This window comes from Sinohyriopsis cumingii, chromosome 15, assembly GCF_028554795.1.
Source record: "Sinohyriopsis cumingii isolate HCF-2022 chromosome 15, ASM2855479v2, whole genome shotgun sequence".
Taxonomy (NCBI): domain Eukaryota; kingdom Metazoa; phylum Mollusca; class Bivalvia; order Unionida; family Unionidae; genus Sinohyriopsis; species Sinohyriopsis cumingii.
The window spans coordinates 149837114-149861430 of record NC_142975.1 but is presented as its reverse complement, the minus strand read 5'-3'; the positions used below and the strand labels follow the sequence as shown (position 1 = coordinate 149861430).

Genomic DNA, 24317 nt, shown 5'->3' with positions numbered 1-24317 from the left:
CGGTGGTTCTCTCCGGGGATTTCCCGGGTTCTTCCTCCACCATTAATACTGGCCGCCATGTATAGCCTAACGTGTGCTGAAAAATGGCGTTAAACCCTACAACAACAATAACAACAACAACCCACCCTTGCTGGTATGAAGTCCCAGTAGTTGCACAACCCCAGTGGAATCCCCAACTTATCTTCATTTGCATATTACTATTAAAAAATTTGAAGCATTACTATCTTGGTAATACCCATTTCAATTTTACCCCAATAAATGGTTAGTAAACGATAGTAACAACCAATACAGATATCTTGTTCTGACTGTACATATTTATTATCAAAATCACAAATCTATTGTAGGTTTCTGTTTGAATTTTTTGTGACTTCTTTCACCTGCTGTTATTCTGAAATGGTTTCCATGGATGGTGAAGCAATAGTCCCCAATTTCAAATGCAAAGATACTGTTGGCCTTTGGTATACCTGAAAAAAGTAGCGAGATAAAATTGGCAGATGTTTCTGGCTTTACACTGCAATAGTTAAAATGGTGAATGTAATTATTGTTATTTAGATTAATTCTTACAAGTCTGAACTGCAGACTCAATAAACAGGAATGCTCCTTAGTAGGAGGAAAACATTATACATAACAACTGTCATGGTGGTTTGAGGGATACTAATCTTATGCTTAAACATGTTCAAAAGAAAACTATTAAGTATGCGGGACAGCCATTTTCAGTCAATTACCTGGTTTCATTTTGTCTTAATATTCTCTGCAATGGTACCTTGAATAAAGTTTCTCCTGTTATGCTCAGGGGGAAAATTCTCTGAGTAGGATCATTGCTGGAATGGTGGCTACAGAACAAGAGCTGTTGGGTAAGCTTTACTGTCATACAACAGCTGTTGGGTAAGCTTTACTGACATACAACAGCTGTTGGGAAAGCTTTACTGACATACAACAGCTGTTGAGTAAGCTTTACTGTCATACAACGGCTGTTGGGTAAGCTTTACTGTCATACTTTGCACAATTTTAGCTGTTCAATGGTTGTGGTAGAAGCCACTGGAATGGTTTTAACTGTACTTTAACTGTAAATTGCAATTAACCAAACATTGCCCCTGCACAAACTGATTTTTCTCAATCACATATTATGATTTCTGCAAGAATATTTAACTCTGATCTCGGGTATTTTGAACCCTGCTGTACTAAAATATACATGTGATGCAATCTTTAGATATTGGATGTGGAAGTTTACAGATGGTTTGAACGCTCCCAATCTTTTTTCCTCAATCTATGGTACTTGGTTCTGTTAATTCAATGAACTCACCTTTCCTACCTTGAAGTACATTTTGATAATATTACACAAAGAAATAATGAAACGAGAGTCCCTTCCAGAGATTGATGCTCTACTGGCCAAAAAATAATTTCCACGAATCTAAGATAAGGTCATTTCTTCTGTGTAACTGCTGACTTGCTGACTGTCAAAACCATCTCTGATATTCTTGAACTATAACAAGATTTTAAAGATGGTGATCACTGATAATGAGCAACATCCATGCACATAAATGAGGTAAGCATGCATTCATTACCTGAACTCAAGACCTTATGATCATGCATTCATTACCTGAACTCAAGACCTTATGATCATGCATTCATTACCTGAATTCAAGACCTTATGATCATGCATTCATTACCTGAATTCAAGACCTTACGATCATGCATTCATTACCTGAATTCAAGACCTTATGATCATGCATTCATTACCTGAACTTAAGACCTTATGATCATGCATTCATTACCTGAACTCAAGACCTTATGATCATGCATTCATTACCTGAATTCAAGACCTTATGATCATGCATTCATTACCTGAATTCAAGACCTTACAATCATGCATTCATTACCTGAATTCAAGACCTTATGATCATGCATTCATTACCTGAACTCAAGACCTTACAATCATGCATTCATTACCTGAACTTAAGACCTTATGATCATGCATTCATTAACTGAATTCAAGACCTTATGATCATGCATTCATTACCTGAACTCAAGACCTTATGATCATGAATTAATTACCTGAACTTAAGACCTTATGATCAAACATTCATTACCTGAACTTAAGACCCTATGATCGTGCATTCATTTCCTGAACTTAAGACCTTATGATCATTCACTGATTCATGAACTCAAGACCTTATGATCATACATTCATTCATGACCTTAAGACCTTATGATCATGCATTCATTACCTGAACTTGAAACCTTATGATCATGCATTGATTCATGAACTCAAGACCTTATGATCATGCATTCATTCATGACCTTAAGATCATACATTCATTACCTGAACTTAAGACCTTACAATCATGCATTCATTACCTGAACTTAAGACCTTATGATCATGCATTCATTACCTGAACTTAAGACCTTATGATCATGCATTCATTCATGAACACAAGACCTTATGATCATGCATTCATTCACGAACACAAGACCTTATGATCATGCATTCATTACCTGAACTTAAGACCTTACAATCATGCATTCATTCATGAACTCAAGACGTTATGATCATGCATTCATTCATGAACTTAAGACCTTATGATCACGCATTCATTCATGAACTTAAGACCTTATGATCATGCATTCATTACCTGAACTTAAGACCCTGTAATGGGGGGGGGTGCAGTTTTTTATTTTGGTCAAAATTTGAAAGAACTGACTTTTAAAATTAGACCAATGAACATACAAGATGATTATGTTTCATTTATTTCCTCAAATGTTGAACAGATTTAAAGTTACAACGAAACGAAGTGGTGAAAAAAAGTCAAATCCTTAAAATACTGCAACTGTAGATAGTCCACCCAGTATTACCATTTACTACATTCCACAATGGTAATAAGCTCAGCCAATTGGATAAAAGATCACCTCATTAATACACATGGATCTTGCTAATTTTCAAACTCTTTTGAGATCTTGAAAACATTAGCTGATATTCCGAGTTTTTGTCTAAACTGGATCAGAAATATTGCCTCCAAATTGGAGACAAGCTTAGCAAATTTGGCTCATTAATACAGATCTTGCTTATTACTGAACTTGTCCAACATCTTGAAGATATATGTATATGTTCCAATTTTGATCAAATATTAGATCACAAACACGGCCTAGACGGTAGTATCATGCTCAGCTAATCAGATTCAAGATCACCTCATTAATACATGTTGATCCCGCTCATCATCAAAACTGAGATCTTATATAGCCATACATTCCAAGACTGATAAAATCAGATTAGGAAATGGCTCCTGCAGTAGTAGCAAGTTCAGCCAATCAGATCTTGGATAATTTCATTAACATACATCATACATGTATCATGCTCATATTTAAATCTGACCAAGTTTAATTGAAATTTGATCAGAAATGTGAACTCCAATGTGGTAACAAGCAATCGTTAAAGAATGGACAACATGCAATACATGACAGACGCAGGACCATACCATAAACTCACTTGGCCTTATGGTAAGCTGAACTAAACACCAGGCAGGAAACAGCTTTTACATGAATACTATTTACTTCAACTGCTCATAAACATAAATGTGTATTTTTCTTCATAATTTGTAAAATATGCTTTTAAATCTTCATCAGTGTTCTGGAGCTCATTTTGGTAACTTGTTTTCCTAGACCAGCTACCTGAAAGCAGACAGGTCTTTCTTCATGAGCTATAAGCTAGATGTGAGTTTTTCTATCTACACGATTAGATACTTTAAATGAAATTCTAATGGCAACATTTCCATTATTTTGATTTTTCAAAAGTTGTCATTTGTAAATATGTTTTAAGCAAATAAAGTTTAATAAAATCATCACACGAATCTAGATTTGGAAGAGAAAAGCAGTTGCAACGTATCAGAGTTCCTGAATATTTTTAACCCTTACATCTTTCTACAGTGGTCCCCCTCTTGAACGGCCCCCCTGACCAGCGGCCACCCGCTCCTTATGGCCAGAATCGGTTGGCACCGTCGAGTTTGTGTTCAAAAGTACCCCTCGCGAAAGGCCACCCGGCTAACATGACCAGCGGCCAGCATATTAGTGCAATAATATAAAAGTTACCCCTCACAAGCGGCCGCATTTTATTTGAATATGTATCCAGAACCAGTATTTTATTCATAACGTGTGTTAAGTAATCCGATTTCTGTTTCCCGATGTCAGGTTTTCGTTACTGAAAGAAGTGTTGAGTAAAGTACATGTACCACTAAGGTTAATATTATATCATTTACGCCTCACGAGAAGCTAAATTTATTCCATAAAAACCAAGAAAGACTCAAATTTTAATCCATACAAACGGGTAAGTACATGTAATCCAATTAGCCTTACTGCTGTGTTATCATAAGATGTCCGGTTTAGTCACTCTGATAATTGTTAAGATTACAATTATTGAACAGTAGTAACAGCTGAGAAGTGGCAGTATCAATCTACAATACCCAAGTCAGCAGGACAATGGTTTGACAGCCTTTATGGCTTCCCTTAGTAAGATGTTGAGGTTGTTCACTTTGATAATTAGTGGCTATTATTACTGACAATAATTGTCAAAATTACGAATCCTAACGGCCGCGAGGTCAAATCTGCGTGATGTTAATGGTACATATCGAAGCCGTTTTGGCTTCTCTCACTTAGTGTAAAGAAATGTATAAAAACAATAGGGTACCAGACTGCGACTAACGAATCACGTGACAAGATCACTTCCTTTAAAAACACACGGCAATTTGTTTAGATGCATACAAAATTGTTTTATCAGTATTGTAGTTGGCAACATGAATAACTTACTGCAAAAAGATCAACATGTCATTGAGGAAAAGAAAAATTCCCAGTTTAGAAGAGAAAGTGAAATTAATTCACCTGACTGAAAGGGGGGGGGGGGGGCGAGGATCCTTGCAGAAAACTGATGTCGGAAAGACTCAGATGAACAATATCGTCAAAGATAATGAAACAATTCTGCAGAAATGGGAAGGTGAAATGGATGGAGAAAGGAAGATTGTTTGAGCCAGGAGACGTTTGTATCCTGATTTGAATGACAAGAAAAAGCAACAATTTTGTCAGTTGAATTGGGATATGACAACTTTACCGCAAGTAACGGATGGTTGCACAGATTTCAAGTGCGACACAATATTAAGTGTTCTGTCCTTAGTGGAGAATCAGCTGATGTTAATAATGAAGTTGTCAAAAATTGGAACAAAAGACTAAACGATATATGCAGGGAATATGACAGCAATGATATTTTTAATTGTGACGAGACTGGTTTGCGTTTTAGATTGTTACCAACAAACTGACAGATGATGTGATCTGTAACATAATTATAAAGACAGTTTTAAAACTATATCAATGGTTATTCATAGCATTCGTTTGAAAATGATGACACAGATTGTTTTACATTTATTTCACAACATGCATGTGATTTTTTAATGAAAATATTATATGTTTTAGAATTAAATATATTTGTGACTTTCTTCATATGTATTTACTATTCGCATTTGTCATCCCCGTCTAGAAAGGCCACCCTCATTATAAGGCCACTTCCCTGCTGCATTAGGGGTGGCCTTATAAGAGGGGGACTACTGTATATCCTTTTCCTTGCATGAATATGTGAAGCATTTAATAAACAGCCCCTTTATTTGGAATACTTCTATGTTACTCACTGTGAATAACACTTGGATGTCTCATTAGCAAAGGTTTTCACATACTGTCTTTCAGAATGTAATACACAAAGCAAACTGAAAATGTTTATTAGTAGATCCATCATACAACCTGAGTTGAGTCGAGCTTTGCCTATGTGTAAAAACTGATTCACATCTTTGGACATGCTGGTGCACTGGACCTAGTTTATGTCCATGAACCTGCAGGAGCTCCCACAGACTAGTGCACTGGACCTAGTTTACATCTCTGAACCTGCAGGAGCTCCCACAGGCTGGTGCACTGGACCTAGTTTACATTAATGAACCTAGAGGGGCTCCCACAGACTGGTGCACTGGACCTAGTTTACATCCCTGAACCTGCAAGGGCTCCCACAGGCTGGTGAACTGGACCTAGTTTTGATCACTGAACCTGCATGTTTAAAAAACAGATTCACATCTTATGACATTGCTGGTGCACTGAGCCTAGTCTACATCTCTGAGCCTACAACATGTTTAAAAACTAATTCACTTTTGTAGACAAATGTAGGCATTATGTACCTTGCAGCTCCAATTTATATATTAAATGAAATGTTTAAAAAAACCTGTTCCAAACAAAATTAATCTCGCATCTCAGCAGGGTCTGCAGTAAATAAGAACTAAATATGTGACTCACTTTTGACTGTGTTGTCCCTTGTGATCATTTTAAACATGTTCCTTGTTTCCTGAAGTACAATTCCTGAGATTCCCACATAGGATGGGCATTTTGATTTCTTGACAGTTAGATAACAGCCATGATAATCAGCCTTTAGTAGTCGTTCCATGGTCTCACTGTTTGTCTTTGACATGCTGTGAATAAAAAACTGATCAATTTAGCTTTTTTTCACCCTGTGGTCCAAAAAGTTCACCAGTCATAATGAATAATGTTCTAATTAAATTCCAGTGGTATTCCAAATAGGAACCAAAGCTGAATGTACTGATGTACCTGCAGTCTTAAATGTGGTAATGTTGCAATGGTCTGAAGTGTGATGTTGTGCCAACAGTCTTTGGATAAAGCACAATAATATAATCCAACAATGTTCTTGTCTGAAATCACTATAATTCCAAATTTATATTCCAGTCCAGGAATATTAGTGAAGAGCACTTTGTATTCCAGTGAAAATTAATTTAAATAAATAATTCCACCTAAATCAATAACTGAACATAATAAAAATGATTCCGCTAAAGATTTTAAAGCAAGAATGAATAATTTTTCAAGTAAACATTACACGTATATATATAAAAACTATGACACAAAAAGTTGAACCAGGACATGGGTTCAAAGTTCATTTCTAGAAAATTTGAAGTTGTAAACAAATAAAATCTGTTACTAAAATTATAATAAAGAACATGGTTAACATCAGGTATTATAACAGTTTTATCGATATGAATACCAAAATTGTAGACTCAGACCCAAATAAACATGTTTACCAATGATCTTAAGATTTAAGCACACTCATCAAGAAAATATTAGCTATGTATTATTTGTTTACAAAATTAAGTTATTAGTCAGGTACACACTGAACTTGATTTTGGACATGGTCAAGTCTAAAATACAATTATACATAACGTATTATCATGGAGAAAAAAATAACAAACACAAATTAATTATACATGTCGGGTTCTGCAGATGCCCTGAAGCCAAGGGTCCAATGATGAACTTTCATAATGAAAGAATGATCACCCACGAGCTGAAGCCTGTTCTTAGCAATGAAAGCAGAAGCCATAATGAGTGAAATCAAACCACCCTGATAAAATGGCAGATAGTTCAGATCATCTGACAAGGCATGTATCTCAACAAGTTGGTATGATTTAAACAACTATCTTGTTTCTCTATGAGAGAATAAGAGTCTCTTATGTGTCTTTGGTGTAGCAGAACATTTGAAAAGTTTACTTATGGCTATTTGTTGTGCTTTTTTATTAATCAATAAACTCCAAGACAAACAGATGGATATTCACTTGAGATACTGGAACACAACCACCAGCTAACCTGTCACCAGATACCTGGGGTCACAGTTTTCAGGTAATTGAATTATGTATAAATGGAAAGAAAAAAAACACTTTTATAGACAACATAACTAAATTGGATTTAAGATCCTTGTAACACATTTCAGGTCATATGATCATACAGAAGGATAAATGAGAATTCATGATTACCCTAGTTTATCATGTAGTTAGTTGCGTAGGATTTGATGTTAACTCAGCTTGACATAATGAAAATGGCCACAAATTATTTTCACCCATAATGTAGTTAGTTGTGTAGGATTTGATGCTAACTCAGCTTGACATAATGAAAATGGAAACAAATTATTTTCACCCATAATGTAGTTAGCTGCGTAGGATTTGATGCTAACTCAGCTTGACATAATGAAAATGGACACAAATTATTTTCACACATAATTTAAAAAAATTCTTTCAGGTCATGCCATGGCTGAAGACATTGTGCACCATTTCAAGTCGGAGATTACAGACAACTTACTCATTCCTGACTTGCTCCAAATAAGTATGGATGGGCCATCGGTCAACTGGGAGTTCCAGGATGTAATGCAGAAGCAAATTCTGCATGACTTTGGCAATTCTTTAGAAAAACATAGCATCATGTCAACTGCATACACTTCACAATTCATTCAAAGCCAGAGCTGTTGCAACTGAATGGGGAATACTGTCAGTTCTCAGCAGTTTTTAATACCTGTTTAAGGATTTTCTAGCTAGAAGAGAAGACTAAAAGGAAGTAACAGGATCTTCTATAATGCCAATGAAATTTGCTGACCATCATTGGCTGGAGAATGTCCCTGTGACCCGCTGAACTTGAGTAATCTGGAGTTCTGTGGAGGAATATGTCAAGAAAGTAGAATCAAAGGAGTTGCTTGAAACTCAGAACAAATCTTCAACAATACGAGTGAAGTAGTGCAAGACAAGCTGATATATGCCAAGTTTGAGTACATTTGTTTGACTGCATCAATACTGCAGCCCCTTCTGTTTAATTTTCGGACTGACAAGCCTACAGTTCCATTTCTAATGTCTGATCTGGAATCACAAGATGTCTCATGAAGAAATTCATCAAGCCTGATGTTTTAAAGGAAGCAACATAAGCTGAAAAGTTGCTTTGGATAGATACTAAGGATAAGAACAATCATGTCACTCATTAAATAAATTGATATTGCATTGCAGGCCAAAGAAAAGCTGAAAGATCAGCAAAAGGGTGATAGAATTCAGAATGGAATGTAAAGCCTTCCTGGTACACCTATTATAAAAGGTGCCATAGAAATGTCCAATCACCTATTCCATGGTTAGAAACATGGCTTCCTTGGATCCAAGAAAAATGATTAAACACAAAAATGAGGCTAGAAACAAACAGGGTAAAGGGAAATTAATGTAATGTCATTCTCCAGCAGTATGATGAGTTTCTTAACAACACTGCAGTGACTGGTACACGCCACTTCTCAGGCTTTGATCCCTACAGACTTGATCAATTTTTCATCAAACAAATATCAGACCCCAAGTATGGACAGTAACTAAGATCTTGATATTAATGTTTCAGTTGAGTGTGGCTTCTCAGTTAACAAGGAAACAGAATTTCAAAATGTACAGGCAAAAATTGTATAAGCACAGAAATTAATCTGTGATCATGTGAGACAGGCTGAGTCATGAATGTACCAATATCAACTGCTGCTTTGTGCAAAAACAAATATGATGCCTACTTGGAAAAGCAGAGAGTGAAGAAAAAGACACTAGAAGAAAAAAGGAAAAGGAAATCCACTCTGGAAGTGATAGAGGAGATAAAACAAAAACAAACAACTGGATCAGGAAAAACTATTGAAGAGGCAGACAGTCTTTGAAACAAAGCAGAGACAACAGTCAAACTTGAAATTCTAGCTCAGGCCAAAGCATGAGAAGAAGAGCAAAGGAAAAGGAAGGGTTATATTAAGGTCTCCACAATAAAACGATACAAAATTAGAAGACCTGAAGAAGTGTTAGTGCTATGCATGACTTGTTTTACCCAATAAATGTGTTACGATTATTTTGTTTACCGAACAGTTACTTTATGTATGATTTAACTTAAAGATGAATGGAGCTTACAGTAGATCAAGATTATGCAGTGTAAAAGGCAATAAATCTGTCATTAAAGTCACTTAAAATGACAGTTGTGTCGCTATAAAGTCCTTGAATTTCGCTTCCCTTTACCTGTATGAACCATGATATAAGGGAAGAAAATTCAAGGAATGAGATATGATTATTTGAGTGAGTAGGCAAGATGATTCAAGGCATGTTCCTGAAGACGCAAACTCTATTCATGTTTTAAACTTCATACACTAGTGGATAAAATGATGGTATATGAAACCATGATGAATCAGTCTTTGTTCTCTGGCAGCAAAAACCACCTGAAGTAAAATCCCAATGTTGAATCTACTGCAAGACATCCACTCTGTATAGGTCTCTTGGGATGTCTGTGACATTTGGTAACATTGTAATGAGACAGACACATACAACATGACCTGGAAACTACCAGAAACAAACCAGTATCATGTATGGGTCCATAAAGTAGTTGACTTCCTCAAAACAACGCCTAATTGTGGCATTATTGCTGATGATATCAATAGAAAGGGAAGGGATATCCCCAGCTAAGCATGCCTTATTGAGTCTTTCCTGTTTCCATGATCTCTCCAAGGAAATGAGGGCATGGTTCCATTGAGGTTTGCCTATTTGTTAGCCTGTTGCAACCAAAAAATGTATATATGATGACTGCCCAGATAGAGGATGTGAATATAAATGCATCTCTTCCACCAGGTGAAGCTTTAGGTACCTGACTGTTGGGCTGCTCATTTAATGCACCAGCCATGAGAAATTGACTCCCCAGTACAAGCGGTCATCCGATTCTCAACAAAAGGGTTTAGGTTATATCCATATTTCTCAAAAAAAAAAAAAAGCCTCGGATATCAAGTTAAAAATGGGTCTTATTGCTATGACATCAAAGCCACTGTTGTCTCAAAGCTGAGCATAAATTCTGGTGCAATAACATGATGAATCAGTAGTTCCATGTCGATAAAGGACTTTAATGTCCGTACAAATTGATGCAGGTATTTACATTCCAAGGACTACAACATCTCTGTCAATGGCTGGGACCTCAGTATGAGAAAATAAAGTTCTGTAGACACTGTGATAGCTGTTTTAATTGGCATCTGGCCTTATTGGCCAATAATATGACTCATGTGAGAACTTGTACAATGCTAATGATTGTGCAAGAACTGCCTGGCAAAACTCATATTGCAACAGCAAAAATAAATCTTCAACTGATGCAGGGAGAATAATTCTTGAGTAATGATAATGGAACTTTCAAGCGTGAGTCACTTTATCCCAAAGAATTGGGTGATTCAGACTCTTCCTGCGATGCATACCTGCAGAGACTGACAGTAAACTAGACTCAGATTCAATCCTAACTGAGAAACTGTGTAATCTCAAGACATTTGCTGAATGTAGTATTAATGGTCTGGGCACAGTATTGGACATCCGGCTCTGTAATGTTACCATAGCCAGGGGTACCATACTGGTAAACTGTGACTCCAAAGTGGATCATAAACAGCACCAGGCCTACATGCATCTGTAATGGCAATAGACCAACAGACTACCAAGACTGTAATGGCACCTGGATACATTGGCACTATACTGCCCATGGACCAGCATCGATCTGACAACCAATATGGTTAGCTGCATACCTGATAGCGGTAACACTGTCTCTGATGCTAATATTAGTGTTACAATGCCTGGACAGGAATTGTGATACTGGAACACTATAACTGGTACTCTTGCACATAAGCAAAAGCCACATTGGATTCAACTTTGACCATAATCAATCAACTGCAATGATCTGCACCAATCATGGAGATGAGGAACTAAAAGCTTTGTGTCACGTCTGTCATGAAATGGTTCCTTTGATTTTCTTTTGAATCAGTGAACTCTGCTTCCAACATTTGCACCAGTAGACTTGTTCACTGTGGTTGTGGCAGTTACAATGTTAATGGCATCTTCATCTCTGATGGTGCATTTCTTTGCCTTTCAATTAGACCATGTTCTGTCTGGCTAGGAGAGTTAGCCCATAGATTATCTGTAACCTGGTGCATATGACTTGAGTTTTACATCGTGCATTTTAGACAAGTAGCATAGTTACCCTCTGTCCACGAAAGCATTTCATTCTGAGCAATTGAACACCTGTAAATATAGTCGACAAGATCAGCCAAATATCACATACACTTACTGTGAGAAGGACACGAATGACCTGCACAAATTTCTACACAGATTACATGCATGACCTTTTGGGTATGCAATAATAAACAATCAGTTACAGAATTCATATACTGGGTCAAGGACACATTATTTGACTGCATGATCTCTTGACCATAGGGCAGATACTTAATGGTGCCAACATGTATAAAGCATGACAAAACTAAACCAGTGAAGTGAGAAACTTTATCCCAGAAAAAAAAAAGATCAAGCATTAGATAGACGGAGTATAATGCCTGTTTGAGACAACTCTGACTTGCTCCAAATGCAAAAAGGCACCAAATAAACACAGGTTTGCAAGGGCTGTAAAAAGTGTGCTTCCTTGCACAAGTGGAAGTAGTAACTCAATAACAGATAGGATTCATCAGCAATCCCCCAGTCCTAGGAGAGATTGCTCTTGTCTGACATCCACCTATGGCAGATCACTTTTATAGATCTTTTGTTGCTAAAAATCCAGTTTGGGATGTGGGATTTGTGAGATGCATACTTGGAAGATATTATGATAATGGTAATGTATCTGAAGAAGAAACAGATGCCAAAGTATGTACTAATATTTCAACTTGAGTTACCTTAAACCTTTAAAAAGGAGTCCTATATTTTTCTGGTATTCAATTTTATGAACAATCAAGCTTGATCAAACATTAACTATATCAGACTAAAACTTAACTCCACCTACACCAATTCAGGTGGGGTGGGTGTATGATTATATTTCACAGAGTTGGGTAGAAAACACGGATGATTTTGGAACCTGCATTCAGCCCCAACAAGGAATGAAACGAGGTAAGACAAGTCAGAATTTCAAAAAGACACTGATGAATAATGAAGATATTAGCAGTATGTAGTTATTATTTAAACTAGCATTAATTAATGATAAGTACAGTATAATAATGCTTTATTACAGCATCTCTGACTGAACTGATGTGGGATACGCAGACATAACATGACCTTTTCACATGGGAAAATGGTAGTCCTACATGTAAGACCTGACGTTGATATTTATAGCATCTAAACAAAATCAACATGTGCTATGTCTTACATGTAAGACTAGGGAAAATGGTAACGAATGTACAGAGAAATGAAAGAAAATTTTGCTTGGACAAACTGGTACTCACCTGGAGAGATTCACTATTTGCCGTATATAACTTGTCCATAACTTATTTAGAGGCAGGTATTGTTCAAACCTGAAAGGTAGATATTAAGATAAGGCTTAAAAAAAGCATCCATTTTTAAACTAGTGCTTTGATTGGGTATTACTGCAGACATGTGACATTCATTTAGAAATGAAGATATAATATTGCAGCTTACCACACTGCTAATAACAAAATTTCTCAACAGTTCCTACTTCATAAGAAATAAATACAGCAAAGATTGCATATTTTGTATCACAAGGTACTGGAATTTTTATAATGTCATGCCCAAGTAAAACTATATATGATGTTCATGACTGACATGGTAATGACATTGGACATGTGTGTAGCAAACAATTAAACTGATGCAATTTATCGGAACTTGTGTGTAAAGTTAATTACATTTTCAAAACAACATACATTTCTATATATACAAGTTATTATTAAAAACTGATAAACATGCAAGTTTTACCATCCAATGAAAGTGTCAACATACATGTACAAGTACCAGCCACTGAATCATAAAAATCACTTTTCAGTATAAAAAAAATTGTCCTCTTCGATAACTAGTAAATTAGTTCTTCATTTATTTGGATGGAAGGAAACTGTCAATAGTCATCAAATTTTTTATTAATGAGATTTTTTGTTAATATGTTTTTTATTGACGTACCTATCATCATAAAGAGTATCCAGTGTGTCACTCAGAGCTGTACTCAATTATTCAAATTAGAAGCACAGAAAGGTAGGACAATTCTAAGTTATTTGGTCAAAAGAGTACAAAAGAAAAACATTTTATTTCATGCTTAAATTGTATTGAACCAGTAACCAACAATTCTAAATTAGTGATTATGAATTAGGTATGATTATAACATGCCAGCCACTGTTTTACTTGGTTTCACTGTGTCAGGTGATAAAAACGGGATAACTGGACTAATTTTCTTGGATGGACAATACAAATAAAATGCTATAACCAATTAAACATTGTAACAAGGTATTTTGGAACATATAGTAACTAGGAATTTGGCCTGGGGTATTGAATTCATGTGCTCTAATTGAGAAAACATTTTATCCCAGAATGTAATAACGATCATTACAGTGTAATACCAGAAAGGCTTTTGTACACGAGTTCCTAGTACAACTAAAGTGATCTTTTTAATTGATACAGCCCCCGCCATATGGTACAGAAATAGTTTTCTAGGTGCAACTATTTACTGCCCCTGGCAAATAACTGCCTCATAAAAAATTATTTAAATCTATTATATGTAATTTATATGTAACATATATACTTGCTTGTAAGTTGCGTTAAACTGTATCTACAGTACCTAGATATTTCATCACAGTTCCTGGTCTATGCAGTTTGTTAAGAGCAATTAGTAAAATAAACAACACAGACCAGATCTGCCAGTGCATTATATAATGGTAGATCAGGGTCATTGTTGTTTGCAGTTGGAGCTGGTTTATAAGCGAGTATATAATGTACAAATCAAACTAGTTTTGATTAATCTGCATAATCTGTTTGTATCCATGGATGGATGGGAGAGATTGATGGATGAATGAATAAGGAATACATTTAATACAAACACTGTTAAGTTTGAAAAAATAAGGCTGTTCATTTAAACATACATAAGGCAGTTGTTATTTTTTATAAATATATGCCTGGATACTCTGATTATTCAGAGTTCATCTGAAAATGAAATGAAATTCTAAACTATCATGCGGCGACTACTCAACACTAAAAGTGCCTTCCCTTGGTCCCAATCGTATTTTGCTACAACAACCCATAATAAACTTCATATTTTATACTGTATATGTTGAGTTTTAAGTCAAATTTTCAGACTTCAAGGTACATATATTCATACTGAGATATTATGTGTGTAATTGGCTCTGAAATTGGGGGTCCTGGGTGGCCAAATGGTCTAAAGTGTTCATCTTTATCCAACACTGCCATCTCACCTCTGTCTGCATGGGTTTGAGTCTCAGGCTCAGCCAATGTAGGTATGTTAGAAAGCTTACCAGTAGCTTCACATGGGTTGGTGATTCTTACCAAGGTTTCCCCCCAAGTTTTTCCTCCACTAGTTATACTGGCTGCCATATACTGTATATCATATCATGTGCTGAAAAATGGCATTGAACCCAAAACAATGGTTCTCAAAGTGAACACAATATATGATAAGTGTTATTAATTTGGGCTTGGGGGTTGTTAAGTGGCAAATTGTGTGTTCTAAAAGTTAACAATAATTTGTTTCAAAATGATTGATCTTATTTGCTCCATGGATATCATTCTTCCAGTTGACACTTTATAGGATTGGCTCAAAATGAATGTGTGCAGATTTTAATTATTACTGTTAATTAAAAAGGTAAAAATAGGTCAACACTTTAAGAAGCAGTTGAATAAATTACGCAGAGAATTTGTATATTTTGTCTGATTAAAAATATCGAAAAATCATAAAATCACTATTGTGTTCAAAGTAAATGGGCAAAAAAATCATGTTAAAGAAGGAATGTATAGTGGTAGGTAAGTGTTTAACTAAGAACTGAGCATGACTACGAGTAATAAGGTTACATGATGCCTGAATGTGTAGTCTGAAGCACAAATTGCAGGCAGGCAGACCTCAAGACGCTTTCACAGTAATTTCTGTGGCAATAAAAAGACTATTTACAGCTGCTGATGATGAAAATTTTTTAATGCACAGAAATATATTCTCCAAGAAGTAAGTTTTGAAAGCAACAGATACAGCAAGTTGTTTTTGTGTAAAGGGATTATAGGAGGTCAATTAGTGTTGTAGAGTGATAGGCTTATCTCTATCTCTCACATTTTAATTGGATATATACAGGAATCACAACTGTTTTGACACAAAGTATGCCTGACACTCTTTATCTCATGTAGTTCAGTTTCCTAGACACTGTTGTGTGTATGGTCATGCAGTTTCCTAGACACCGTTGTATGTATGCTCATGCAGTTTCCTAGACAGCTGTGTGTATGGTTATGCAGTTTCCTAGACACTGTTGTGTGTATGGTCATTCAGTTTCCTAGACACTGTTGTGTGTATAGTCATGCAGTTTCCTAGACACTGTTGTGTGTATGGTCATACAGTTTCCTAGACACTGTTGTGTGTATGGTCATTCAGTTTCCTAGACACTGTTGTGTGTATGGTCATGCAGTTTCAAGTGTGGATTCATATTTATCACTTATGCCAGCACCCATAAAAAGTAAATTGTGGTTATAATGACCCACTTTTCTTGCTAAATTGGTTATGTTAAGATGTTGGATTATGAACTACACTATTCTGGCAGAAGCTCCTGTTGCTTCAAACTTAGTATTTATCTTCGAATTTGTATCCAATTAAAAGTCTGAAAGAAGAGAAAAATCTTTCATTTGGACTGAAGTCATGTTTAATGCATTATTTCACTCACATCATCTTTTGTTCTTCTTTCATTATAGCCAGAATATATTTTATCTTTCTCTGATAATTACCTGTGCTCACTGTACATAACTCACATTTTCGTTTTTCAAATGAATGAATCAAGAGATCTTTTAAATAAAAAATAAAATTAAAATCATGTTATAGAGATAACCTGCACTGTATACAGATAAATGACTTACTAATGAATGAAACTGAGAATACGGCCTACTCTAGTGATTTTGTTGTTGTTGTTGAGTTTAATTATAGTGGCATGCGCACAATTGTGCATGTGCCACTTTTTTCTGACTGCACCGCAGCCTGCTAGTTGTTCCTGGGGAAGGGAATGGTGCCACCTCCCCCAGGCTTTTATGGATTCAAGGAACCCTGATAGTTTGGCCTCAATCTGTGGGTCCATAAAGGTCCCTTACAGTTGAATGGTTGGCTGTCATTAGTGGGAAGTAGAGCTCGGGAACGGTGATTGTTTGGATAGTTATCATGGGACTGAATCACAAATGATGAGGAAAAATCAGTTGCATCTGGGAAACTCTCGAGGTTTAATATGGTCCCTGAGGAGAATATAGGATCTTATTTCATACAAATATTATATTCAAGAAAACATTATAGAATGTAAAAAAAATGATTTCTGCAAAACTTTGGAAATTTACTTTTCTACAAGTAATATAAGATACAAGCTGAAGCAATACTGATGGCTCATCATCACCAATCACTGCACTTTTTACATTCCTAACCTGAAACAGTCTAATTTTTGCTGACCAAACCCCACCTAACCCTGGACCTTTATGAATTACACATTCTGAAGCTGCAGTGTTTGTATTTTTCCTCAGTTTAAACCTGACTGAAATCTATACATTTTACTGCACTTGAATGAATTGCTTTTTAAAATTTACTACAATACTGGATAAGACATAATTGATTTTCCAGCTGATTTATTCTCAAGTAGATTTAAGATTTTTAAATTACTTGTCTTTTGGGGTATTTCAGAACAGGCATAAAGTCATAGCATACTTATGCAAAACAAATGCAAGTAAATACATTGGCATAAAACACGATTTCACTTCAGTATGATTGCTTTAAGGAATGATTTGTTTTCAAGCATTGATAATGATGCTCATATGAAAGTAGCTAGCTCATGTGAAAACAGACAACATCTTCACTGATCGGGTTGTCACTGCCTCATCAATAATAATCTGTTACAGTGTGCCTAGTTTTCAATGAACATTTGTAAATGACTCTATTTATGGAAGTCAAAGAGGTTTATGTGAATTTCAGTCAGAAATATTAGAACAAAGAAAACATACATTACAGGATCAAATGACATCCTTAAATAAATGCACACAAAAAAAAATGTGTCCAAAAAATGTAGTGTCACCATAACTGAAAATTGAGCACATTTTACTTTTTGACCACTGTTTAGGACCTAAGGGGCCAGATCCTAAAATATCCCTCAAACAATGATGATAAGAAATAGAACAGACAGTATAACATTATCATTAATGCTTTTATATTTAATTTAATAAAAGTTATGTTTACGTTTGTCTTTCTAGATTTATGTGGAACAGCTTCAGATCCCTTTTCTCCTTGGCTGTGAGGGTTTTTTTGTTTCTCTTATTGGTTCCATTTACTTTCTTCTGTTTTACATTGTCTAAAGTCTGTGTTTTGTATAGTAGGTCCTGTATCTCTCCCTGCTTCTGTCGGCTAAATGGCAAGGTTCGCTTCAAAAATGCCTCGACATACTGTTTCTTCTTGTTAGATTTACCTCTCTTCTGTTTCTTTTCTATTTTTATCTGTGATTGAAAAGAAAAAAGTTGTCTTAACAGTTAATACAAGTATGATGAAAATATTGTACGGTTAATGGAAAACATCAAGAATGTAATCTTGTTGATTACAACGGTAATTCCGCATAATGCTTCAATGTTTTCATTAGCATCTTGCAGCTTGTCTTTAAATCTTACCTTTATAACACCAAGTTTTAGCTTATCTGGCTGTATGGTCCAATGAGCTTGTGGTGTGGCTTTTTGTTTATCATGCATTGCCCATCCATCAGCATATGCTAGTTTCAACTTTTTTCCAAACCAATTTTAACCAAACTTGGCACTGAGCATCCTGGCTTTTCAAATGATTACAAATGGTGCTGACCTGCCATAAAATATGGTTACAACTACTGAAAATAGAAAAACTTTAAAATTATTTCTTTTCAAAAACCACTGAACAAAGTTTAGGCAAATTTGGCAGAAAGACCTTTCAAGTACAAATCAAATATTGATGCCATTAGCCACTACTAAAAATGGACTGCTATGGCAAACAATAGAAAATCATTTAAACAACAACAAAACTACCAAACTTTGCAAAAAATCATCCTATCATGAAGACCTTTAATTTTATACAAATGATGCTCTCCTGCCATCAAATATAGCACCCACACAAATTAAAAGTTCAAACAGAAAAACGTTTCAATGGTATCATCTCAAGAATCAATGAACATAATTTGACCAAAACTGACAGAAAATATTTAAGCATAGAAGGCTTTCAAAATTATTTTTTTTACTAGCAGCAACCATATTTAATGTTTGATTAGCATAACCAAACATTAAATATGGTTGCTGCTAGTAATAAAAAAAACTGGTTAAAAAAGAACACTAAAAGGCTCAATAAAATTTGACCAAAAATTTGACAGAAAGCATTGTGACATTGAAGGCTTGGAAGTCTGTGCAAATGATGCTGATCTACTTAGCATAAACACTGTTAGAATGTTTACAAGATCATTTCAATTACTACTAGTATTTATATAAAAAAAACTGCTCAACAGAATTTTAATGAACTTTACGTAAAGCATCCTGGCATGATGGACCTTCAAGTTTGTACGAAAGATGTCCATCAACTATCAAATATGGCTGCATTACTGAAGAAAAAAACCTTGAACAACTTCTTGTCAGAAAATGCTCTAAAGAATTTGACCAAATTTACCAAAAAAGTATTCTGTTTTTAAGAATGTTCAAATGATGTAGATATGTCATCAGACATGGCTAAAACTACTAAAATGGAAAATCCTTTACAAAGAATTTCTTCAAAAAAAATTACACAGAATTTACCAAATTTAACAGAAAACATTCAAACATAAAGGACTTTAAAGTTGTTGTTTTTTTTATAACTGATGCCAATCTTCCACCAAAAATGGCTGCTGTCTCTAAAAAAAGAAACCATGCAATAGAATTTAACCAAAATTTGACAGAAAATGTCCTAGCTTCAACCCCTTTTTAAATCAAGTTTCATATCTTCATATTCAGTGCTTTTTAAAAGAAAAGAAGTTTTAACATCAAAACAGTATCAGGAAAGTTATATCAAAGTTATGCTTATGCCTGATATCTTAACAGAACATTAAAGGGACAAAAATTTGAGGTCATTTGCTGACCTGTAACATATGGCTTGTGAAACAAAGACTCATGCATACACAAAAAGTTAATGGGACAAAAGTTATGGTCATCTGAATACCTGTAACATTTGATAAAACTTGAAACTGTAAAGAAAATCTTAGATCTGTGCCATCTGACAAATTTTAAATGTATTAACTGATTTATTAATAGGGATTAAATGATTAATCTATATATAGATGCATCAATACTTTCTCCATATTAATACAAGTGAAGAATCAATATAAAATTTTTACTTACCCTATACAAGTTAGTTTAACTATCAGCAGTTGTGAATAATTATTAGTTGTTCAGCTTTTTAGTCTTTAAACTTGAGAACTCATTAAAAAAATGCCACAAAAAATAACCTATTGACAATGCCCATTTGCCTTCTACAAATTAACAAATGGTAACTAAATCAAATAATTTGAAATCTGCCACTCCCCACCAATTCTGTGGTAGTTATTTGATCCTGTCAGCATATTCAGCCAGTGATAACATACATCAATCTAAGGCCAAAAAAATATTTCCTATTGCACTGGTTTTAAAATTTTGGTAGGCAGGTAGTGTGTGTGTGTGTGTGTGGTGGGGATGTTTTCTTAACATTATATATATAATAATAAGTATATATAATTTACTAAGAGCTTCAAGTACTGGGCAAAACTGGCTCAAATAGATTTTTTTTATACTGTGGGAAAAAGGTGTAAGGGTTGGCAACAAAAGATGTGGATGGGCAACCAACCAGAAACACACATTTGGGGGGTGGGGGGCCTAAAGGAAACATTCCCAACTTGTTCCTCATGTATGATTTAAACACTTTAAAGATCATTTAATAACCACTTTTATGTGAAGCTTCTCTGCAGTTTCATACCTTGGCTTCTTGGTTTGAATATGAAGATTACACTTCCAGTGTGTCATGCAATGAAATATATTACATTCAGTTCTGATTAGTTACTATTGTTTATTAAAGTCCAGAGTAAAGCAATGACCAATAATCAGAAATGTAGCTTATTCACTGCATGACACATAATAATAACAATAATGAGGACTTTGTATAGCGCCTAATCTTTAGAAGCTCTAAGTGCTTTACAACTTTAGACAACACCTATAAGATAAGAAACATAATAATATTATTACAAAAACAAACAACATGAAATTAGAAAAACATTTAAAAAAATAAAAAACAGGCTGAGAATATTTCAGGTAGGAAACATTATTAGGTCTTTAAGTTTGTTCTTGCTGTCGAAATAAGTGAGTTTTGAGAGCCCTCTTGAATGTGATCACTGTGTCTTTGTGTCTAAGTTAAGTGGCCAATTCATTCCAAGTTGCTGGGCCCTGGTATGCAAAAGAACGCTGTCCATATGAGAAGCATTGAATCAGAAAAGCTCAATTCAAATGTTTGTTGACATTCAGATTAAAACAAAAACCATCAATCAGAGACTGCAGCTTATTGACTGCATGACACACAGGAAGTATTGGCATTCAAACTCAGTCTGAACAGACACACAGCAACAGAGAAGCTTTACACAAATAAATGATCTGTAAAGTATTTAAATCATACATGGGAACAAGTATGGAATGTCTCCTTTTATGTTCATATATGTGATCAGTAATTGAATGTGCTGACAATATCAAATTATTTTAAAAAATTACCACAGAATTGGTGAGGTGGCAGATTCCAAACCACACCTATTACAGTCAACTTGTTATTTGGAGAAGGGGAATGAAAGTTGAGAGTAATTTCCTTTTTTTTGCTGATAGAAATGAATTCCTGTGGCAGTAGAAGTTTTTTTTTGTATCTGCAGTAGGAACAATATGATGGATTTGGTTCTTAGTCATATCTGCTACCACACCTGGATTTGTTCTAAATAAGATTTTTCATGCCCGAGGAAACTGCACTATTTTATTTCAGTTTTGAAGATAACACTTTCATGCCTTCCATATTTAAGTCAAGACATGAAATCAGATGTTTTAAAACATTAATGCAGTGCACAACAAAGGGTGTCGTAACCAATGAGACTGGCCTGAACTAGCCTAAGAGTCTGAATTAAATCACTGACTAATGACAGGTAGTTTGTTAGGTAGTTTGTTTTTGTATCTTGTCAAGGATGAGAATGGCATATGAACAGATTATATTAGTCTATGTCTGTTACCCGCATACTGGAAATCCAACCAAGTTGTCAACACATACAAAATGGCACCATCCTATCATTGACAGACCTTTGAAAGATGAAATAACCATCAAGTTGATATGTATAATGATAATGTATCACATTGTAAGCAGTATATCATGAATCATACTGATACACAGTACAGGTGTATCATTTCACCCCTATTTATTAGATTTCTTGCTCCTAAACAAAACCTAAGGTCTACATTGGCATAAAACTGAAGGTCTACGTGGACTGCATGTGGAAACTGATGAGGATATGATGGCAGGATAGAGTCCAAGACACTCAAGTTTTCACATGGGCAGACATTTCAAGCATCCACACTCTGTTGATGAAGTAAGCTTAGCTGGGAAGGCCACATCACCAGAATTTCAGATGAGTGACTACCAAAGATCTTCCACAGCGAGTTGAAAAGGGGAAAGTGATCTTGGGTGGTCAAAAGAAATGCTTCCAAGATTCCCTCAAGTCATCTCTGAATCATTTCAACATTAACCCTTAATCTTGAGAAGATTGTACACTGTATTGCTCCACATGTAGGAGTTTTATCCATAATGGAGATACAGACTTTGAATGTAAGAAAACTGCAGAAGCATAAGCATCAGAAATCCCAAAACTGCAACACATCCTCTATTGATCAAACATACCCAAGTGGAATCTCTTCTCAAGTGTGCTACAGTTCAAAGATCAAATTGGCTTGATCAGCCATACACGAACTTACAGAAACCAAACTAGTTAATAATGCCATAGTCATCTTTGAACTTGAAAGATGAGCAATTATTATATTATTACTTCATATCAAAGTTATTAAAAACGAAAACTAGTTATGTACATTCCAAAGAGTCCCACTTACTATTATTAGCTCCGTTGGGCATTAAAGTAACTAACTGGTGCTGATAAAACCAAAGTTGCTTGTATCTTTGTAAATTATTGGTGTTTGTTTTTGTTTTGGGGTGGGGTGGGGGTAGTACTTTTGGGGATTGGGGTGGGTGGGTTGCAGGCTCGGTGTTCTATAACGGTAGCTGATACCTGCCAAACGGCTATTTATCGAGTAATGTATTGAAGATTAAGCATGAACGAACTGATATGGTCGGACGGTCAGACGGAAGGGTGATTTCAACACATTTTCAAAATGATTTTGGGCTGGAGCATATATGCGTGACGTAAAATATAATTATGGCCCAAAATACCGGTCTTAAGTCTCTATTAACATTTTCCAACTCAACATTCGGTGGTAATTCGCTGTAGAACATGACCAAAACTGGAGATAAACAATCTTAGGAAGTTCCGTAATTATCTCCCTCCAAAGTGAAAACCAATCCATTCGTACCATCGGTTGGGTATAAAGTGAGAAAAGGTCTCCTTTTCGCGAAAAGGACCGGTCCTTGTCGCGAAAAAGACTTTCCGTCTGAGAAAAGGACCGGGTTGTTTTTGAGAATAGTTTCAATCATTTTCTTTTTCTCTCTCGCAAATGAAATTATTTTGTGCAGTAACTCATTTTACATAGCATTTAATATATATTTGTTATAATAAAATGCAAAAAATAGGCCCTTTTCGTAAACTTACCCGTCTGTGAAACGAACGCAGTACGGTTTTACTAACAGTATCAATCAACATTTCTGTTTCACAAATTAAATTATTTTGTGTAGTAACACATTTTACGAAGTATTTAATATATCTTTCGTAATATAAAGTGTTAAAAGAGGTCCGTCTGTCTAAGCTGGTCCTTTCCACGACAAGGACTTACCGTCTGCAAAATGGACCCATATTTGCTAACAATTTGGATCAATAATTATATTGCAAGATTGAAATTCATTTGCGCATTAACTCATTTTATATAGCATTTAATATTTCTTTTTAGGATAAAATTTTTTAAATGGGTCCTTTTCGCGAAAAGAATTTACCGTCTGCGAAAAGACCCAGAACGTTTTTACTAACAGTTTCAATCAATATTTCTATTTCAGGAATGAGATCCATCTGTGTATTACTGAATCACTATTGTATACAGCTTTATTTATTGTAATGCAATATTACAGTAACCTCAAAATTTGTTTATCATGAAACAGACATAAACTCAGTATTATGTTGTTTTCAGATTTCCCTGGTAACATTATAAATTATTTAGATATTACTAAAAATGAAGATTCGCGGGTGGGGGTGGATATTCATTTGACGCAAAATAAATGGACTTTAAAGCTAAATTTAAAGTTGTCCTGGTCATTTTTGAGATTTA

The 24317-nt window shown here is 35.2% G+C and overlaps 1 protein-coding gene across 2 annotated transcripts; it reads right to left on the bottom strand.

The window, feature by feature from the left end:
• Nucleotides 1-294: 294 nt before the first annotated feature.
• LOC149783048 (ribonuclease P protein subunit p29-like) lies at nt 295-23428 on the bottom strand. 2 transcript variants are annotated; one of them, XM_089934647.1, is made up of 5 exons: nt 23275-23428; nt 18040-18293; nt 13070-13138; nt 6316-6488; nt 295-464 (listed from the first exon to the last, which is right to left on the bottom strand). In XM_089934647.1, exons 1-5 carry the CDS (start codon nt 23335-23337, stop codon nt 328-330), a joined length of 696 nt encoding a protein of 231 aa, XP_089790773.1. In that variant the 5' UTR covers nt 23338-23428; the 3' UTR covers nt 295-327. The 2 variants fall into 2 exon arrangements, with proteins under 2 accessions (XP_089790773.1, XP_089790772.1); XM_089934646.1 differs by lacking the exon at nt 23275-23428 and adding an exon at nt 18462-18596.
• Nucleotides 23429-24317: the final 889 nt, after the last annotated feature.

What these genes read in the sequence shown, in the direction of transcription:
- LOC149783048 (XM_089934646.1), bottom strand. Translation starts at nt 18,539, where the DNA reads ATGCATGATAAACAAAAAGCCACACCACAAGCTCATTGGACCATACAG. An exon ending in ATAAATCTAGAAAGACAAAC is followed by an intron (nt 13,139 to 18,039) that starts GTAAACATAACT and finishes TCTACCTTTCAG; the next exon opens with GTTTGAACAATACCTGCCTC. An exon ending in CAAATAGTGAATCTCTCCAG is followed by an intron (nt 6,489 to 13,069) that starts GTGAGTACCAGT and finishes TTTTATTCACAG; the next exon opens with CATGTCAAAGACAAACAGTG.